General features: G+C 48.6%; 1 protein-coding gene across 2 annotated transcripts; it reads left to right on the top strand.

The window, feature by feature from the left end:
• The first annotated feature begins 1,336 nt into the window (after window positions 1-1,336).
• On the top strand, window positions 1,337-16,239 carry ITFG2 (integrin alpha FG-GAP repeat containing 2). Of its 2 annotated transcripts, XM_068955289.1 has the most exons (12): window positions 1,340-1,573; window positions 3,428-3,523; window positions 3,983-4,024; window positions 4,831-5,011; window positions 5,353-5,492; window positions 5,911-6,059; window positions 7,305-7,399; window positions 11,074-11,127; window positions 12,753-12,844; window positions 14,256-14,373; window positions 15,007-15,180; window positions 15,343-16,239. In XM_068955289.1, exons 1-12 carry the CDS (start codon window positions 1,463-1,465, stop codon window positions 15,489-15,491), a joined length of 1,401 nt encoding a protein of 466 aa, XP_068811390.1. In that variant the 5' UTR covers window positions 1,340-1,462; the 3' UTR covers window positions 15,492-16,239. The 2 variants fall into 2 exon arrangements, with proteins under 2 accessions (XP_068811399.1, XP_068811390.1); XM_068955298.1 differs by lacking the exon at window positions 3,983-4,024 and having other exon boundaries at window positions 1,337-1,573.
• Window positions 16,240-16,355: the final 116 nt, after the last annotated feature.

Here is a 16,355-nt window from a genome sequence, read left to right as displayed (position 1 = left end):
TAATGAACTTTTGAGTGATTCTAATGTAGGAAGCCAATTTAGTGATCCCCCTCTCACAGTAAAGCCCTTATTTGATACTCCTGGCTTCTTCATGAAGTACTCTTTCTTTCCCCCCCACAGGCATGGAATAAAAACAGTAGTACTTAAACATATCTGCTCTGTTTATCCTGTTATCTAGTCAAACTTAAGGTCTCCATTCTACTCTAGAAGTGGGGATTTTTTTTTTTGCCTACTGTGCAGGATTATAGAAAGGACAGATTATCTGTTCATCTTGGATACAAAAGTGGATTTTGTATTCCTGTATGAAAACACAGCTACCTCTAAAGGGGAACATTACTGGACAGGTTAGGACAAGATGTGAAGAAAATAATCTGCCAATTGAAGCCACAACAGGGGAATCTGGGGGCACCAAGTTTGCAGTCTCATGTACTGCTTTTGCAAAGCTTACAAATTCACATGGAACTTTTTCCCATGCTTCTAAGGATTTGGGGAAAAAAGGATCATATGCTTTTCAAGACCCACGTTTCTATTTCCAACCAGGTAACCACTGTAAGCACTTAGATTGTTTTTCAGTTCTGCCACTGTGACCACTTTTGTCACACAACCTGTGAAGAGGCAACTCATCTTTCACTTCATGCCTTATCGTTCACATTTGACAGAGGGAAATGCTATTAAATGATTTGCCTGCAGTCATATGGGAAATCAAGGTAGACAGCTGGGCACTTAGCATCCCTCATTGCTGCTCTGATATTTAACAGAGATCAGTAATGCCAGTATATAATGGTGTTTCCCACCTTCATTGTTAAAATGAGGTATGTGCTCATGGAATTGCAAAAATAAGATTCCAGGAATTTGGGATCTTAGTGGGAAGAAGACAAAAAGTCTACCCGAAGCAGAAATAAAAAAGGTGCGTTTTTAAACAATCCATAGATGCAAATCAAGAGCGTGAACCTGGACTGGATGGACCTTCCCTTCTCCCCAGCCTTCCTGGTTGCCCCAGGGCTTTCCAGAGCCAGGCAGGACTAGCCTGGGCCACGCTGCAGGCCTGAGGCGTTAGTGTCTGCTGCAGGCCCTCAGAAGTCATAAGACACCCCCCCCCCCCCCGTCTCCTCCTCTGCGCCAGCCTCCGAGTGCCACTATACCTGTCCGTAAGGAATAAAAGCGTACATCTTTTAAAACGCAGGCAGGGACTCCCTCCCTCCCGAAGCTTCGCCCCCGCGGCAGGCCTGTGGGCGTACCCCGTACCCCGCCCTCCAGCCGCACCCGCGACTCCCTGCCACCGCCCACAGCCTGGCGCGGCCCTCGCCGCTGCGGCCGCCACGTGATTCTGGCGCCTGCGCAAGCGCGGGCACTCCCCAGCCCCCCGCCCCCGCTCCACTTGAACCGATAGGGCCGCCGTAGCGTCTCCGCTGCCGTAGCGCAGACAGCGGGCCCGGCCGCGAGCTAGAGGAGGCCTGCCTCTATGGTCGGCGGTGGGATGCGGTCTGTCAGCTACGTGCAATGCGTGGCGCTCGAGTTCAGCGGGAGCCTGTTCCCGCACGCCATATGCCTGGGAGACGCCGACAACGACACGGTCTGAGGGCTGGCGGCGGCGCGCCTGTGGGGGGCGGTGGTCTGGGCCTGCGCAGGCTGTGAGGCGTGGCGTTGGGAGGTGGCGGTGGCTCGGCGGGTGGGGCCCGGCTCGGCCCCGCCCCCGGGCGGGCGGGGTGCTGCTGGAGGTGCAGGCGCGCTCTTCTGGGGTGGGCCGGGGCTGGGCGGGCCGGGGCTCTGGCTTGGTGCCGCCCCCCGGGCCCGACTGTTTGGCCCGGGCCGGCACAGCAGCCCGTTGGGAGCGATCGTCCTTTCTGATTCTTCCCACTTGGCGTTGTGAGGCCGCACCTGGAGCGTCGGGTCCAGTGGTGCTGACAAACCGATGGGATGCTAGCAGAGGACTTGATGCTTAGGGGGCCGGAGAAAGTGGCATGTGAGGAGAGGCTGAGGGAACTGGGCTGGCCAGGCTGGAGAAGATGAAGGGGGGGGATCCTTATCGTTATCCACAACTATCTAATGTGGTTGTAGAGAAAACACAGCCAGGCCATTCTCAGAGATACGTGGTGATAGGACAAGAGGCAGCAGTCACAAGTTGCAGCAAAGGAAATTTAGAAGGGGGAGAAAATCACCCTGAGGGTGATGCAGCACTGGAATAGATGCCTAGAAGAGGTTGTGGGACTTCTGTTCTTTGAAGTACTTAAAGCTTGTCAGGGGCCTGAGCTAATGTCAGAGAAGCTGGAGTTGTAACAGATGGCATCCAGAGGTCTCTTCCAAACTGAGTATTTCTATGATTCTGGGCTACAGCTGGTCAGTGTTTGCATCACCATTAGACCTTCTAGGCACCCTTGATGTGGGCACTGGATGTTGTATAGCCAGTAGAGAGGTCAGCTTTTGCCTCTAAAGAGAGAAACGCTCCTCCTACCACTGTAGCATGGGTAGGGTTATGGGGGCATGGGGGAAACAATCTGTGCTGCAACACAGTGAGGCACCTAGAGGGCACAAGGTTGAGTCAGGACTCCATGTTTCTTGACCTGTGTGCTTGATGGGAGTGTATCAGGAATGTTGATGTCAGCCGTGGAAAGAGTTGCTTCTGTGGGTTGAATTTATCTGTAACTAGGAAGAGATTACTGTTCTACCAGTTATATGAAAACTGTCCTTTTTCCTCAACAGCCAAATTCTATCACAATCTTACTCAGCTATCCTGAAAAGTATGGTGGCTAGCAAAGCAGTGGGCACCAAAACAGTTTTTCCCATTAGAATTAGTGTAATGGAGGGGAATGTATGCAGGGATTTATGAAATGCTCACAGTTTAAATATACAGAGACATGATGTGGAGGATGGAATAGCTGGAGTAGGCTCGTAAACTGGAGGAGATGCTGACTTTTCAGCAGCCTTCTTTTCAGAAAGATGTTAGCCACTTCATCAGTAGGACAGAACACCCAGTGTAAACCTATTGTGAGTGCTCTTGCAACTTCTTTCTCAATGGTTATGTTTTCTTCATTGTCATCAGCTTCCTCAGAAGAATCAAGAAAGATCAAATTAATCTAGATTGACGGATGGAAGGTGGGGTAATAATGATGGTTCTCAAAGCAAGGTGTTTAACGATTGATAACAGAACTCTGAAACAATGACTAGAGAAGCAATGAATTATGGGATTTTGCTATGAAAGGCTCTGAGAGCTACTCTCTCACCCTTTTAACTGCTAGAGTAAAATTATGGCTTTTTTTTTTTCTTAGACCTTCTCTATTGATTCATAGCTCTCTTTTTAACTCTTGTTTCACTTTGCTGATTCTTCCCACAGAATGATTTTTAGATATGAATCTTGTAATTGCTGCTGGACTGGGAATGTTGTGTTAGTATGTTAGTTTCTTCTTACTAACCCAGTTCTCTTATCCAGCTGAACGAGCTAGTGGTGGGGGATACCAATGGGAAACTCTATGTGTACAAGAATGATGACAGCAAACCCTGGACTGTGCGATCCTGCCAAGGAATGGTCAGTTGTGGACAAAGTTTTAAAATGGTCTGTGCCTTTTGATGTATGTGCAGCCTGCTGTCCTTCACTACTACCTAGGAATGTGTAGGCCAGAGAAGAAAGGGAGCCAGAACTGCTTTGTGCAGTGATGTAAGGCCCTGCTTTTTCCCACAGCTAACCCCCTGGGCTAGCTGTGAACCCAACCTGAACAAACAAAGGAATTGGGCTTCTATTCCACCTTGATCCTGCTCCCGTGCACTGTGGGTTTTGCCCCAGAGCTCTGGGCAATTGTGTGGCAGATCAGATGTGTTTCTGCCCCTGCCTCGGCTCTTCCTCTCCTTGAAGAGGCTGTTAGAAGTCAAGAGTTTATTTGTGAGGAGAGGAGTTAGTAGGGTGGGTTAGCAGAGGTTTATCTCAAAATGCTGCTTTGTGTTGCCTTCTCTCATGTATGGACTCTTAAAACCTTATTTTTTCCTGCAGCTCACATGTGTTGGCGTGGGAGATGTATGCAATAAAGGAAAGGTGAGAGCAGACAGGCCCTCCCCAGCTGTGTCTGCAGGGCATGTGGGAGGTGCTCAGGAGGTTACAGTTATAACATACACTGAGTGTGGAGGAGGACAGGTGCTTTCTGTCCAGCATCTGCCACAATTCAAGAGTTTGAGCGCTACTGTTCTAAAAACAGTTCCCCTATTTAAACATAATCTGCATGTGCTTGTGAGCCTTATGCAGGCACTGGTGAGCAAAGAAACCCATCCTGTCTTCAGGAAGCATTATTGATTACCAAGTCTCCCTGTGTGAGCCCTCCAAGGTTTCTGTGGTTTGGAGGTTGCTTACTTTCACCACCGGCTCTTAATCTGTTCTGTGATGGTCCCTGTTATGGACCATGGCCCTTCTGCCATTTGGCTGTGTGCATTTAAGGCCACCCAAACAAGACTGAGCCACAGAACAGTCCAGACTCCCAAGCAAATTCCAGTGTGTCTAATATGACTCCTTCTGCTGGATTGGTATTTCTGGGATCAATGCAGGGCTACTGACTCCAAAACTCCTAAGTTTAGGCATGCCGCTTAACATACTATAGCTATCTGTGCTCCAGAGGGCAGTGGAGCTGAAGTGAGGAATGGAAAAGCCATACATTGTTTGGGCACGTCAGCCTATGGACAGGTTGGACTCTGCAGGACCTGAGTAGTTTGTATGCTGGCCAAAAACTTCCCTGTTCCCTCTGTAGTATCTGTTGATCTTGATGGATTCGCCTTTGTTTCTTCTCTTCCCCTGCTGTGGGACAGCTTCTAAAAGAGGAAAAATCAGAAGGTTTTTTCCTTCCCTCTTAGAATCTCGTGGTGGCAGTGAGTGCAGAAGGCTGGTTTCATCTTTTTGACCTGAGTTCTGCAGCTTCAAAGCACCCAGATGTCTCAGGCCATCATGAGTTGGCGGCAACAGCAGAAGAGCAGAAGCCAGTGTTCAAGCAGCACATTCCTGCCAACACCAAGGTCATGCTGATCAATGACATTGGTGAGCAGGGTAGCTGAGGTGGGGATGAGGGAGTTTGTCAGTGTGAGGTGGTAGTGGGAGACAGAGAAAGTATCTATGATGAACTATGAACTATGAACTATGGTTCAGCTGTCAGGATGCAGAAGAAGGTGACCTGCTGAAGTAGGTGCTCTAGCAAACACAGCCAGGTGCTTGAGAGAGGAGTGAGAACTTCAGGAATTTTCCTGAAGTGCAAGTTCTTGTTACAGAATTGGGATGTGAGATGCCATCTGGTGGAAACCAGCACTGTGGTTTCTGAATGTTGGGGATTTGGGGCTGTGAAAGCCTGACAGAACTCATCTATCTCTTTGTGTCCCCTGCAGATGGAGATGGGAAATGTGAGTTGGTGGTGGGTTACACCGACAGGGTGGTGCGTGCCTTCCGCTGGGAGGACACATCTGAGAGTTCAGACCACATCTCAGGGCAGCTGCTCCTGCTGAAGAAATGGCTGCTAGAAGGTCAGGTAGGAAACAGGATACTTGGAGCAGAAGAAGCCAAACATAGTCTTCATGAAGTGGCTCTCCCAAGGGAAAGGGGCATAAAATCTCAGTCCTGTGAGCAAAGAAAATTTTTTGGAGATGGGATGGCTTGAATGGAGCGATTGTCCTATATATGCACAGCAGCTGGTTGGGATGGTCTGGGAAACAGTCACCCGTTCTCATGGGACTCTTGAGAGGCCTTTTCACTGGGGTGTTCTTAGGTGGCTTTTGGTAGGAGAAGATCCCTTTTACTGTGACTGGCTATGTTTGTTCAGCCCCTGCTCAACATCTAGCAGAAAATCTGCCACCTTCAAATACTGATTCAGGAAGCACAGTGGAGTCCTTTGAGGTATGTGAAGTTCTCAATTTGACTCTCTCCATGTTTTTCCTGTGCCGGTACAGGTGGACAGCTTGTCTGTGAACCCAGGCCCTGATGGCTCACCTGAGATGATGGTGTCTCAGCCTGGCTGTGGTTATGCCATTCTGCTGTGCACCTGGGACTCTGAGCAGCAGCCCGCACCAGAGAGAAGAGACAACTCTGCCTCAGGCAGGTGAGCAGCATATCTGCATGGAGTAGATAAGGAGATTCTGCTTTAGAGACAGGTCGCAAGGGAGTGACAGCACATCACCTTTCTGTAGGGGGCTGCAGTTTGTCTTCAGTAGGCTGCTCTGCTGCTGGGAGTCCATGACTTGTCTCAGTCCCTTAAGCCTACCCGCACCCAAGTGCCTGTGAATTCCTTTTCATGTGTCTATCAATCACAGACACATGCAGCTTTCCTTGTATCTCATTCTTTACTCTCTGGGTTGCACAAGGAAAGTGGCAAAACCTGCTTACCAAGGCAAGGCAGTATCCAGGGCTAACACAGGAAGGAGAATAGCTTCAATCCCCACAGAAAAAAGGGTAGGTAATCTGGGGACCTATCTAATGGTGGGGAGTGTGGTGACTGTTAGAAGCTGAGCCAAAGCCAGTGAAGCCTGGCCTTGATAGGCCAGAAGCCCTGGAATGACATTGTGGGTTCACTATTTTCTTCCAGATATGATACTTGGAGGTTTTCCTAATGAGACCCTTGGCGAGTTCTGTAAATCACAATCAGAGCAGTCAGAATGAGCAGGGAGGTTATCATTCTTGGCACTTCAAGGACCTTCGTTGGGAACTGAGATGTTCCTGGGGTCTTTTGTGAGACTTTAAGGCTGACCCAGAAAATTATTAGGAAGGGAGTTATTAGTGGGCAGCTTTACTCTGAGCTGTCTGGCAAAAGAGAGTTGGATGCATTCGTCTTGTGCAAGTCTTCTTCTTGGTTTGTTAGAGACGTTAGTAGACAAAGTAATCCTCTAGACAGGACCCAGACATATGCACCTGTTCTGCTCCAGGCAGATGTTTTTCCTGAGTAAATGGCAGCATTAAAGTGATGGTAAGAATTGCTCTTCTTCCCTTGGTTGGAATAGATTTTTTTTCACTGCCTGATTTTTGAGCTCTTTCCAGTTTTCTCATACATAAAATCATTCTGTTTTGTTTAAAAAAAAAAAAAAACTTTAGCAAGTTCCTCTCATACTCAAGGAGGCATGCATTCTTTTCCTTAGTCTTTATCAACAAATAATCCCTCTGCTAACCCAGACTGATCTCCTCTGTCATTTTTTTGCTGCTGAGTATTTGCCTGGAGAGTTAGCCTGTGCACAGCCTCCATCCGTTTCTGGACTTGGAGAGCTCTGGAGTGCATTGCCCATGAGATTGTTCGGGCACAGTCCCTGGCATGGTTCCCTAACCTTTCCATGATGACTGTCTCTCTTTTCCCCAGGGAGGCACCTGTTCGAGATGTTGTTCTCCACCAAACATCTGGTCGTATCCACAACAAGAATGTTTCCACTCATCTAATTGGTAGCATTGGCCGAGGTGAGAGACTGGAACCCTTGGGTCCCTGACTCAGCAGTTGTCCCTAATAGAGCTTGTCAATGTATCAGTCCAGCATGAGATTGAATTTCCTGTAGCAGAAAAATAATTCTGGGAGGCAGCTGCAAGAACAGAGGTTGCTCACTTCATGTTAGCCAGCCCCCAAAGTAGGACAGGTGGGTGTTTGCATTCAAAATTCCTATAGCCTTTGTTCCTCCCAGAGCAGCTGTTAGATTTCACCCAGCATAGCAGCTTCTCTGCAGCCCCCACTGCCTTGCATTTACTCATCCTGAATAGCTGCCATGCCCTGTTCCTGCAGATATCCTTGATCTTTGTCTTTGTGTGGCTGCAGCTTATGCCCTCTTTTTACTCCTGAGATGTATCTCCTCCTCTGCACAGCCTCATCTTTATACCTGCTTTTGTGCTTTGCAGTGTTTGATTCCTGATGCCTGTCCTCTGGCAGCTATATCCTGCTTTTTTTTTTTTTTTCCCCTTACATACCTAATTCCAATGTGCTCTGTCTCCAACCAATGTATTCTGTTCTGTAAGTTCTTCACAGCTGCTGGCTCCTGTCAGCCCTTATACATTGCTGTTCTATTCAGACATTTCTTAGTCCTGCCACTGCTTCTCCGGTGCAACTGCTTTGGGCTCTGACCTGTGCCTGCTCCCACCTCCTGGGCCCTGTTCTGGCAACTATGGAGAGTGTGCAGCTGTCACTCACCCTCAGAGCACGTGAGGTTAATGCAAAGAGGCACAAGATGCAAGATTCCCAGGGTAGATCACTTTCACTCCTTGTCTGCAGCTGCCTGGAATCCATCTGCATTTTTCCCCTGTGTGCCTGCTGCCCCACACACACACAGTACCCTGTCCTCCCCAATGCCTGAGGCTCTCGCTCAACCTGTTAGGTTTTCTGCATCTCAGTTGCTACTATGAGCACCATGGGCACCAGAGCGTGAAATCAGTTATTTCACTGCATGCCAAACATCATACCTAAGGGTCTGCAAACAAATGGAGGCACACAGAACAAGGAATGAGGAAAGGATGGGAAAAGCCTCTTGTACTGGACCATCAGTGGTGAAAAAGCTAGAGTGCCGTTGTGACAAGCCTATAAAGGGGGCACAGCAGATCTTTTGAATTGGGGCTTGTCTGGATGAATGTCAGTGAGGGGCAATTGGGCACCCAACCAGCTGACTGTTTCTCTTAAGCTGACCAGCAGAAATAGGGCAGTCCCTGTCATGGGAGGGTGTAGGATGCACTAGCCTGGAGCTCTGGCCATGGGCAGTGGAAGTAGGTTTGCAGTACTGCATCCTTCTGGGGAAACTGCCTATTTGTCTTCAGGTCTGCTGTCTTGTTCCTGACTGCTGGGTTTGCTGGGTTCCTACAGACCCCGGGGAGCATGGGTGTCTCCTGCCAAATTGTCACTGAAGGAATCTGATAGGCTTCTATGATGGAATGACTGGCTGGGTAGATGAGGGGAGGGCAGTGGATGTTGTCTGCCTGGACTTGAGCAAGGCTTTTGACACTGTCTCCCATCCCATCCTCAAAGGCAAGCTCAGGAAGTGTGGGCTAGATAAGCAGACAGTGAGGTGGATTGGGAACTGGCTGAATGGCAGAGCTCCGAGGGTTGCGATCAGTGGCGCAGAGTCTAGTTGGAGGCGTGTAGCTAGCGGTGTCCCCCAGGGGTCAGTACTGGGGCCAGTACTGTTCAAATTGTTCATCAATGACCTGGAGGAAGGCATAGAATGCACCCTCAGCAAGTTTGCTGATGATTCAAACTGGGAGGAGTGGCTGATACCCCAGAGGGCTGTGCTGCCACTCAGAGGGAGCTGGACAGGCTGGAGAGCTGGGCAGAGGAGAGGAACCTCCTGAAGTTCAACAAAGGCAAGTGCAGGGTCCTGCACCTGGGGAGGAAGAACCCCAGGCACCAGGACAGGCTGGGGATTGACCTGCTGGAAAGCAGCTCTGCAGAGAAGGACCTGGGGACGCTGGTGGAGAACAAGTTGACCGTGAGCCAGCAGTGTGCCCTGGTGGCCAAGAAGGCCAGTGGTATCCTGGGTTGCATTAGGCAGAGTGTTGCCAGCAGGTGGAGGGAGGTGATTCTCCCCCTCTACTCAGCCCTGGGGGAGGCCACATCTGGAGTACTGTGTCCAATTCTGGGCTCCCTAGTGCAAGAGAGTCATGGCACTACTGGAGAGAGTCCAGCAGAGGTCTACAAAGATGATGAGGGGACTGGAGCACCTCTCCTAGGAAGAAAGACTGCAAGAGCTGGGCCTGTTCAGCCTGGAGAAGAGAAGACTGAGGGGGGATCTGATCAATGCATACAAATATCTGAAGGGAAGGTGGCAAGAGGATGGCGCTGGACTCTTCTCTGTGGTGCCCAGCAACAGGACAAGAGGCGACGGGCACAAAGTGAACCACAGGAAGTTCCATCTGAACATGAGGAAAAACTTCTTGACTGTGAGGGTGACTGAGCACAGGAACAGGCTGCCCAGAGAGGTGGTGGAGTCTCCATCCTTGGAGATATTCAAAACTTGCCTGGACGCGATCCTGTGCAATATGCTCTAGAGGACCCTGCATGAGCAGGGGGGTTGGACTTAGATGATCTCCAGAGGTTCCTTCCAACCTTGGTCATTCTAGGATTCTGTGAATTAAATGGAGCTGTAGTTGAATATAACTCCAGTGCTCCTCCTGCCAAGTGCAGCATGCTTTAAAAACCTAACCTTGTGTGCCCTTTCTGTCTGGTGGCTAGGCAGAGAGTGTACAGGAGGGCTGGAGCAACCTGATGTCCAAGGGAGTCTCCTCTTTAAGTTTAACTAGTCACACCTGCCAATGCTGTCCTGCACACAGCTGTGTGGTATGTAGGCTTTGAAGAGGATACTGTTTGCAGGAAGTTCACCGCTATATGGGCAGGGCCCAGGAAAGCCGGGGTAAATGTGTAGATGAGCATGAAGCGGGTGTCCAGTTTGCTCATAAAGTGAGGGCTGTGTAGCGTCTGACCATGGTTTGCTGGGAGGGGACCACAGCTTCTGAACAGTTCTGCTCTAGTGACAACAGTAGAGTTGGTAGCATGAGTCTTGGTGCTTCTCTCCACAGACTCGTTCAGGAATTGCCATGGAGGTGCTTTGCTGCTAACATGACTAATACTTTGTCCCCTTAGTGGGGTTTATCCTTGTTCCTTTGCTCCTTCCTCAAACAGCTGAAGGCTACGTTCCCATCCCTGAAAAATGATGAGAGTAAAGTGATAATGCTCTGTTTGGTTTCAGCTGTTCTCTGCTTTGTCACTCATGATGCTCCTGCCTGTGCTTCGGGCATTTCTGGTGACTGGAGGGGATGTAATGAAGTCTATTAAAATCAGAAACACCAAAGGCCTACAGCAGGTGCTTACATTGCACAGAGAGACTCGTAGGAGCAGCCAGCAGAACCAGACAGGCCTGTTTCAGTGCAAACGAAAGGTTCAGAGTTCTTGTGTTTTGAGAGGCCAGTGTCCCACAGATAAAAGCTGGCAGGAAGTAGGATTAGCTGTAAGACTATGCAGATATCTGTTATGCAAATTGTCAAGGCTAGGCAGAAAAAGAAGTTTGGATCAGCTTGCTGTTTTGGATCTTTCCTCAGGAGAGGGAGGGGACAAGGCTCATAAAAAAGGCATCAACTCATGTAATTCTCTTCTGCATTTACAGGCTGCTCCAGTGTGAATAGTGGCTCAGGCCTCTTTGCCCTCTGTACTCTAGACGGTAAGTTCTTCTGCTGTCCTGGGAGAGAGCCCTGTGGGGCAGCCAAGGTGTGTCCCTAATTCAAAGCAGGGAACGGGGGCTCAGTGCTTTTGGTCTCAAAACATGAGGGAATCGGGCTTCAAAAATAGCTCTTGGACCAAGCAAGAGAATTTGACATTGAGAATCTTTCTGCTGATACCTGTGTAGGCATGAGAGCTAAGACAGGAGCCAAGGTGTAGGAGTTCTCACTGAGAGTAAGTCCCCCTTAAACCAGATGTGTGATCACATGCCTGTATCTGAGGATATGATAAATCTTGTGAAACTGAGCATGTCTTTCTGTTCCTTTTGGATTGGATCCAGTGTTGCACAGGTTTGTTCCCTCCAGGAAACCTGTGGTGTTTTCTGTCTGCTATTAATATTCAGCCTTCTATCTTCCCTGATGCGGTTCTTGTATCTGTAAATTTCAATGCATTTTACAGACATTAATTACTCATATGGCCCTGTGGCCAATGGGGATGGAAGTATTAAAGCCATGCTGCAGTGAGCAGCCTGGAGTATGAAGAGGTTAGGTCATCCGGCCCAAAATCCCACTGCAAGTTTGACGTGGAAAGTGAGACTAGAACTTGCATCTGCTGACTCTTAGTTGCCTGCTTATCCTGATGATTAGACAGCTGTTTGAGATGCTGATTCAGCCATGCTGTTAATGTAGACAAGAGAATCTAAACCACAGCAGATATATGTCTTTGTACTTGAAGGAACTTGGGTTGTTTCCAGAAGCGGTAAAGGAAATAGATGCTGGGCTCTGCATGCTCAGAGAGGGACTGGCCTTACATGGGCCTAGGAGCCAGGTTCTCCAGGCTAGTGCAGGCATTCTATTCAAAAAACCACAGTATGGTGACAAGATGCTGTGCTTCTGTATACCCAAATAGGCAGCCTGGCAGATTTTGGCTGGAAGCCTACTTGTCCTAAGATGTCCAGCTAGGGACTTTATGATTATTCTTCAGGCCTGAACTCTGATGCTGCTGCACCGGGCAAAGCCTCTAACCTCACCCTAGTTCACTCATGAACCTTACTAAGGCTGGAGAGCACTATGAGGATGGATTCATGTTTATGTTCTGATCTGTCTCATGGCCACATGCCCCCTGCTGCTCTGTATCACCACAGTATCTCTCTGGATGATAGGAAAATGGAGTGTGAGGTAAGTGTCCAGTATGGTTTTAGTAGCCAAGGAACATGTCCATGCTGTCAGCCAGCCGGTTCTTAGCTGATAACACGCTTTCCTGAGATTGCATGATCTGTGGGACATGGTGAAGAACTACTACTTTAAGCACTGTCTGATGTGAGATCTGTTGATGTACTGTATTCTGGGAGCCCATTTCAGGCCATTTTCTTCCTATCTTGGAGTACAATCCAATTAGCAGGACTGCTGCAATTTTTCCTCTCTGTCTCCAGTTCCTGCTGGCAAGATAATGGACTGTCGTCCCTCCCAGAAATGAGGCTTTGCTATCTGTTACCAACCACAGCCTGCACCACAGGATCCACTGCATCTGAAGACCCTGAGTGTAGAGGGAGTGTGCAGGGCCCAATGTTAGCGGACGTCTTGCTCCCTCTTAATGTTTTCAAGACAATCTCTTTTTTCCCTTCAGGGACATTGAAACTCATGGAGGGGGCGGATAAGCTGCTCTGGTCTGTGCAGGTTGATCACCAGTTGTTTGCTCTGGAAAAGCTGGATGTTACTGTGAGTGTCTGTATTACTGGGGTTGGGAGGGAAGGGGTGAGAACAAAAACTCCACATGGCTTTTCACATGACCTTAGGAAGGGCAGAGGGAGTATGTTTCAGCTAAAAAAGGCTAGGGTCATCGCAGGATGGCATAAAGAGAGCTCTGAATATCCCAATGCATTCCATCAGGTCATGCAGTCCAGTCATGTCAGTCCATCCACCTGCAAGAGGTTGAGCTGTGTCTGCCTGTTTGAGCTGGTGGTTTTACTTACTGCCAATATACCTGATTGTTTACAAGTTCTTAGGATGCATAAGGATTAGAATAGAGAAGAGAGAGATGGTCACCAAGTTAATGAAAGGAGATGTCTTGTTCAGTTAACGTTCAGTTTCTGAGCTCTGCTGAAATTTAGTACCCTTTCAAGGAGAATCCTGGGCCAGAAACCACCCTTGCGTGCAGACTTTTAGACAGAAGGCAAGAGGGGGGCTACGCAGACATTTCCACAACAGCAAATATCCTATAAAAGGTGGTTTAAGAGTTGCTCTTGTGGTGGTGGGGTTTTTTATTTTGTTTTTGTTTTTTTTTCTCCTGTCACATATCCGTTTTCTCTTAGGGTACTTAATAAAGTTAAAGACAAGGGAGGAGACTGAAACCAGGAAAACTTCATATAGCTCGTGGTTTAAATATGGAGTTGTTGCCATGAAATGATGTTCAGGCAAAGAATATAAAACAGTTCTAAAAGAGTTCCAATGTTTATGTGGCTGCCTAGAATATTTGGAGCTGTCATAATTAATTGATGCAACTTTCAGGGAGAGAAGATTCAGGCTTTAGGGTGCTGGAGGAACAGAGTATTTTCCATCTGTTTGCTGGGAATCTTTTATATTTTGATGCATTTGGCAGCAATCACTGTTAGATCCAGAGTCCCGAATCATCTGCACAGTAGGTCTGATCAAGTCTATTGAGTCTTACTCCTCTTATTCTGGAAACTCTCTGGGAACTGGTGTCCTCAGAGAGTTGGGATTGGGAGAAGGTACTTGGTAGGCAGGAAAGGGAGTTGTGAACATTTGATGCCCTTGTAGAAGGAAGCAGTGAAGAACCAAAGAGAGGGAGGATAAAGCCTGAAGTGTAAGGGAACTGAGGGATGAAACAGTGGAACTCCTCTCTCCCTTGTTTTATACTGTTCTATAGTGTTACCTACTCATGTTCTCACTTTTCAGTCTGTTGCACAGAAAGCCTAGAAGCTTTTCCCAAAGAGAAGAGATTATCTACAGCTGCAGCTATCAGACTGATTCCTTTGTCAAGGCTCTGCTCTGAACACAGTCTAAAGCAGTGTGCCAGAATAGATGCTTCTGCTCTCAAGCAGGAAGGAATCCTGCCTGCCTCTAGGAATAGTTGATGTCTGTGCTAATCAGATATTTACGGTTCTTGTAGGGCAATGGGCATGAGGAAGTGATTGCCTGTGCGTGGGATGGCCAGACATACATCATCGACCACAATAGGACTGTCGCCAGATTTCAAGCGGATGAGAATGTCAGTGCGTTCTGTGCAGGTGGGGAGCCAGAACGCAGGTGCAAAGCCAGCCTCACAGCATTTCTCCCTCCAGGCTAATGTTCTTCTCTGGGAGACCTGAGACCCTCTGGATGTCCGCAGTGGGGAATAATTCCCCTGGGGTGTATATACTGCAGGATGCCAAGCTAGTCTTCCCTCTGGTAGCATCTGGGAAAAGGAGTGGTGAAAGGAAGTGATGCTGGGCTGTCTGTGATGGAGCATAGGGGGTTTTTTTTCTGTCCTGTTTGGGACAGTTCAGGTGGTCTTTTGTCTTGCCCACTCCTTTTCAATTTGCAAAATACTAAGCTGCTCCCAGTAGAAATATGGAGCCCCACATAGCCAGCCTGACCCTTGGCTTTGCTCATTCCCCTCTCTCAGACCTGTGAGAAGCAGCATGCAAATTCCCAAGCTCCATGCGCTAATGCCACAGTTCTAGAGACACTTGCCCATGGTCAGACTGGTAGGCACCTCTTGTATTACGTCAGAGGGACTTCACGTTCATGTCTCTGCCGCTCACTCTGGCTGCTTGATGCTTTCTGCTAACAATTCTGTTACCACATCATAAGAAGCTGCCTGTTTGCTTTCTCTGTCCTTTGGGAAGTAGCCAGCATCTCCATCCTTTTGTTTTCTCCAGGCCTCTACGCGTGCAAAGGAGGAAGCAACAGCCCATGCCTAGTTTATGTCAGCTTCAATCAGAAGATCTACATCTACTGGGATGTGCAGCTGGAGAGAATGGAATCCACCAACCTGTTGAAAATTCTGGAGAGTGATCCAGAGTTTGGAGACCTCCTGCAGCAGCTGGGTGTAGGTAAGTGCAGAAAGGGGGAGGGTTATGCAGGAAAAAAGAGAGGAAGAGCTGTTGGCAGATGGCATGCTGGGAACTACTGTTCCAGATACTTCTTGGCAAGGGTACTAATCTGCTACCTGATGAGGATCCCTACCAGTCATCTTTCTCTCTTCTTTTTTCTAGAAAGAGGTGACGTTTCTTCTGTTAAAGATCTAATTCACAAAACACTGTATTCTCCTGAGAAACAGCAGCAGAACAGCCCCTCACAGTGCCAAGACCCTGCTGGAATAGTTTCTTCTACCCACCACGCTACTGTCCATTGCCCCTTATAACCTTTTGACACCTTTCATCTGAGTGCAAACTCTTCACAGAATGGAATTGGGCATTCATGTTGCATGAAGATCAGACTGCTCTCTTTTCCCTCTCTGTCAAGGCTTCCAGCCTGCCAACAGTCTACAGGCCAGGGTTTCAGGGAGGCAAGTGCTTGCCTGTTGGCTTGAGGCACAATGACAAGATGATTTGCTTAGCTGAGGAAGCTACCAGGACAGCAAGAGTCCAGGGCTCTGTTCATTGGCCTTCCATTGCCAGTTTCTGTGTTCTATGCTATCCAGAGTCCTTTTTGGGTGACTGTGGAAGAGCTCTGAGGACACAGATGGGAGAGAATAGCCAAGCTCAGTCTTATAGTTGCTGTAGTGATTGATTCTGAGTTCCTAGTGGGCTCACAGAGCAGGATTTGTGGGTTGAGGACTTGGGGAAAGCCCTCTCTCGCTGCCCAACTCTTCTGTCCAATATAGGCGTGTTTCTTCAGTAGACCCAGGCATTGTTTGCCTTTGTTCTGGTGCTCCTCTCCTGCCAAGCTGTGCTTCTCACAAGCTGCTTTCTGTCCTGAAGAGCTAGGAACATGTGAGAAGAACCACAGCTTGCACTGGTGAGGTGTCAAGGGGTACCAAAGCTCCAAGGAACTCCAGCTGCACTTGAGAAGCATTGCTTGCCTTCATCCTCTTGGGCAGAGTGATCCCAGAGGTGGTTGTGAAAGCAACTGTAAACTGGGCAATAAAAGGAGTTTGTCTTAGCTATGGATCTGTGGTGCAGCGATAGCTTGTCCATTCTGTAAAAAGCAGTGGGAATGTTGCACTTCCCTCTTACTGTGGAGAGTGCCATGCTATTTTGAGACCTACGCAACAGAAAGAGGTTGG

Source organism: Struthio camelus, chromosome 1, assembly GCF_040807025.1.
Source record: "Struthio camelus isolate bStrCam1 chromosome 1, bStrCam1.hap1, whole genome shotgun sequence".
Lineage (NCBI taxonomy): Eukaryota > Metazoa > Chordata > Aves > Struthioniformes > Struthionidae > Struthio > Struthio camelus.
This window is presented reverse-complemented; position numbering and strand designations above follow the sequence as displayed.

Excerpts from the sequence above, each read along its gene's own strand:
- ITFG2 (XM_068955289.1), top strand. The coding sequence starts at position 1,463 with ATGGTCGGCGGTGGGATGCGGTCTGTCAGCTACGTGCAATGCGTGGCG. Across the intron at positions 3,524-3,982 it reads TGCGATCCTGCCAAGGAATG|CTCACATGTGTTGGCGTGGG; the intron begins GTCAGTTGTGGA and ends TTTTTCCTGCAG. Across the intron at positions 4,025-4,830 it reads ATGTATGCAATAAAGGAAAG|AATCTCGTGGTGGCAGTGAG; the intron begins GTGAGAGCAGAC and ends CTTCCCTCTTAG.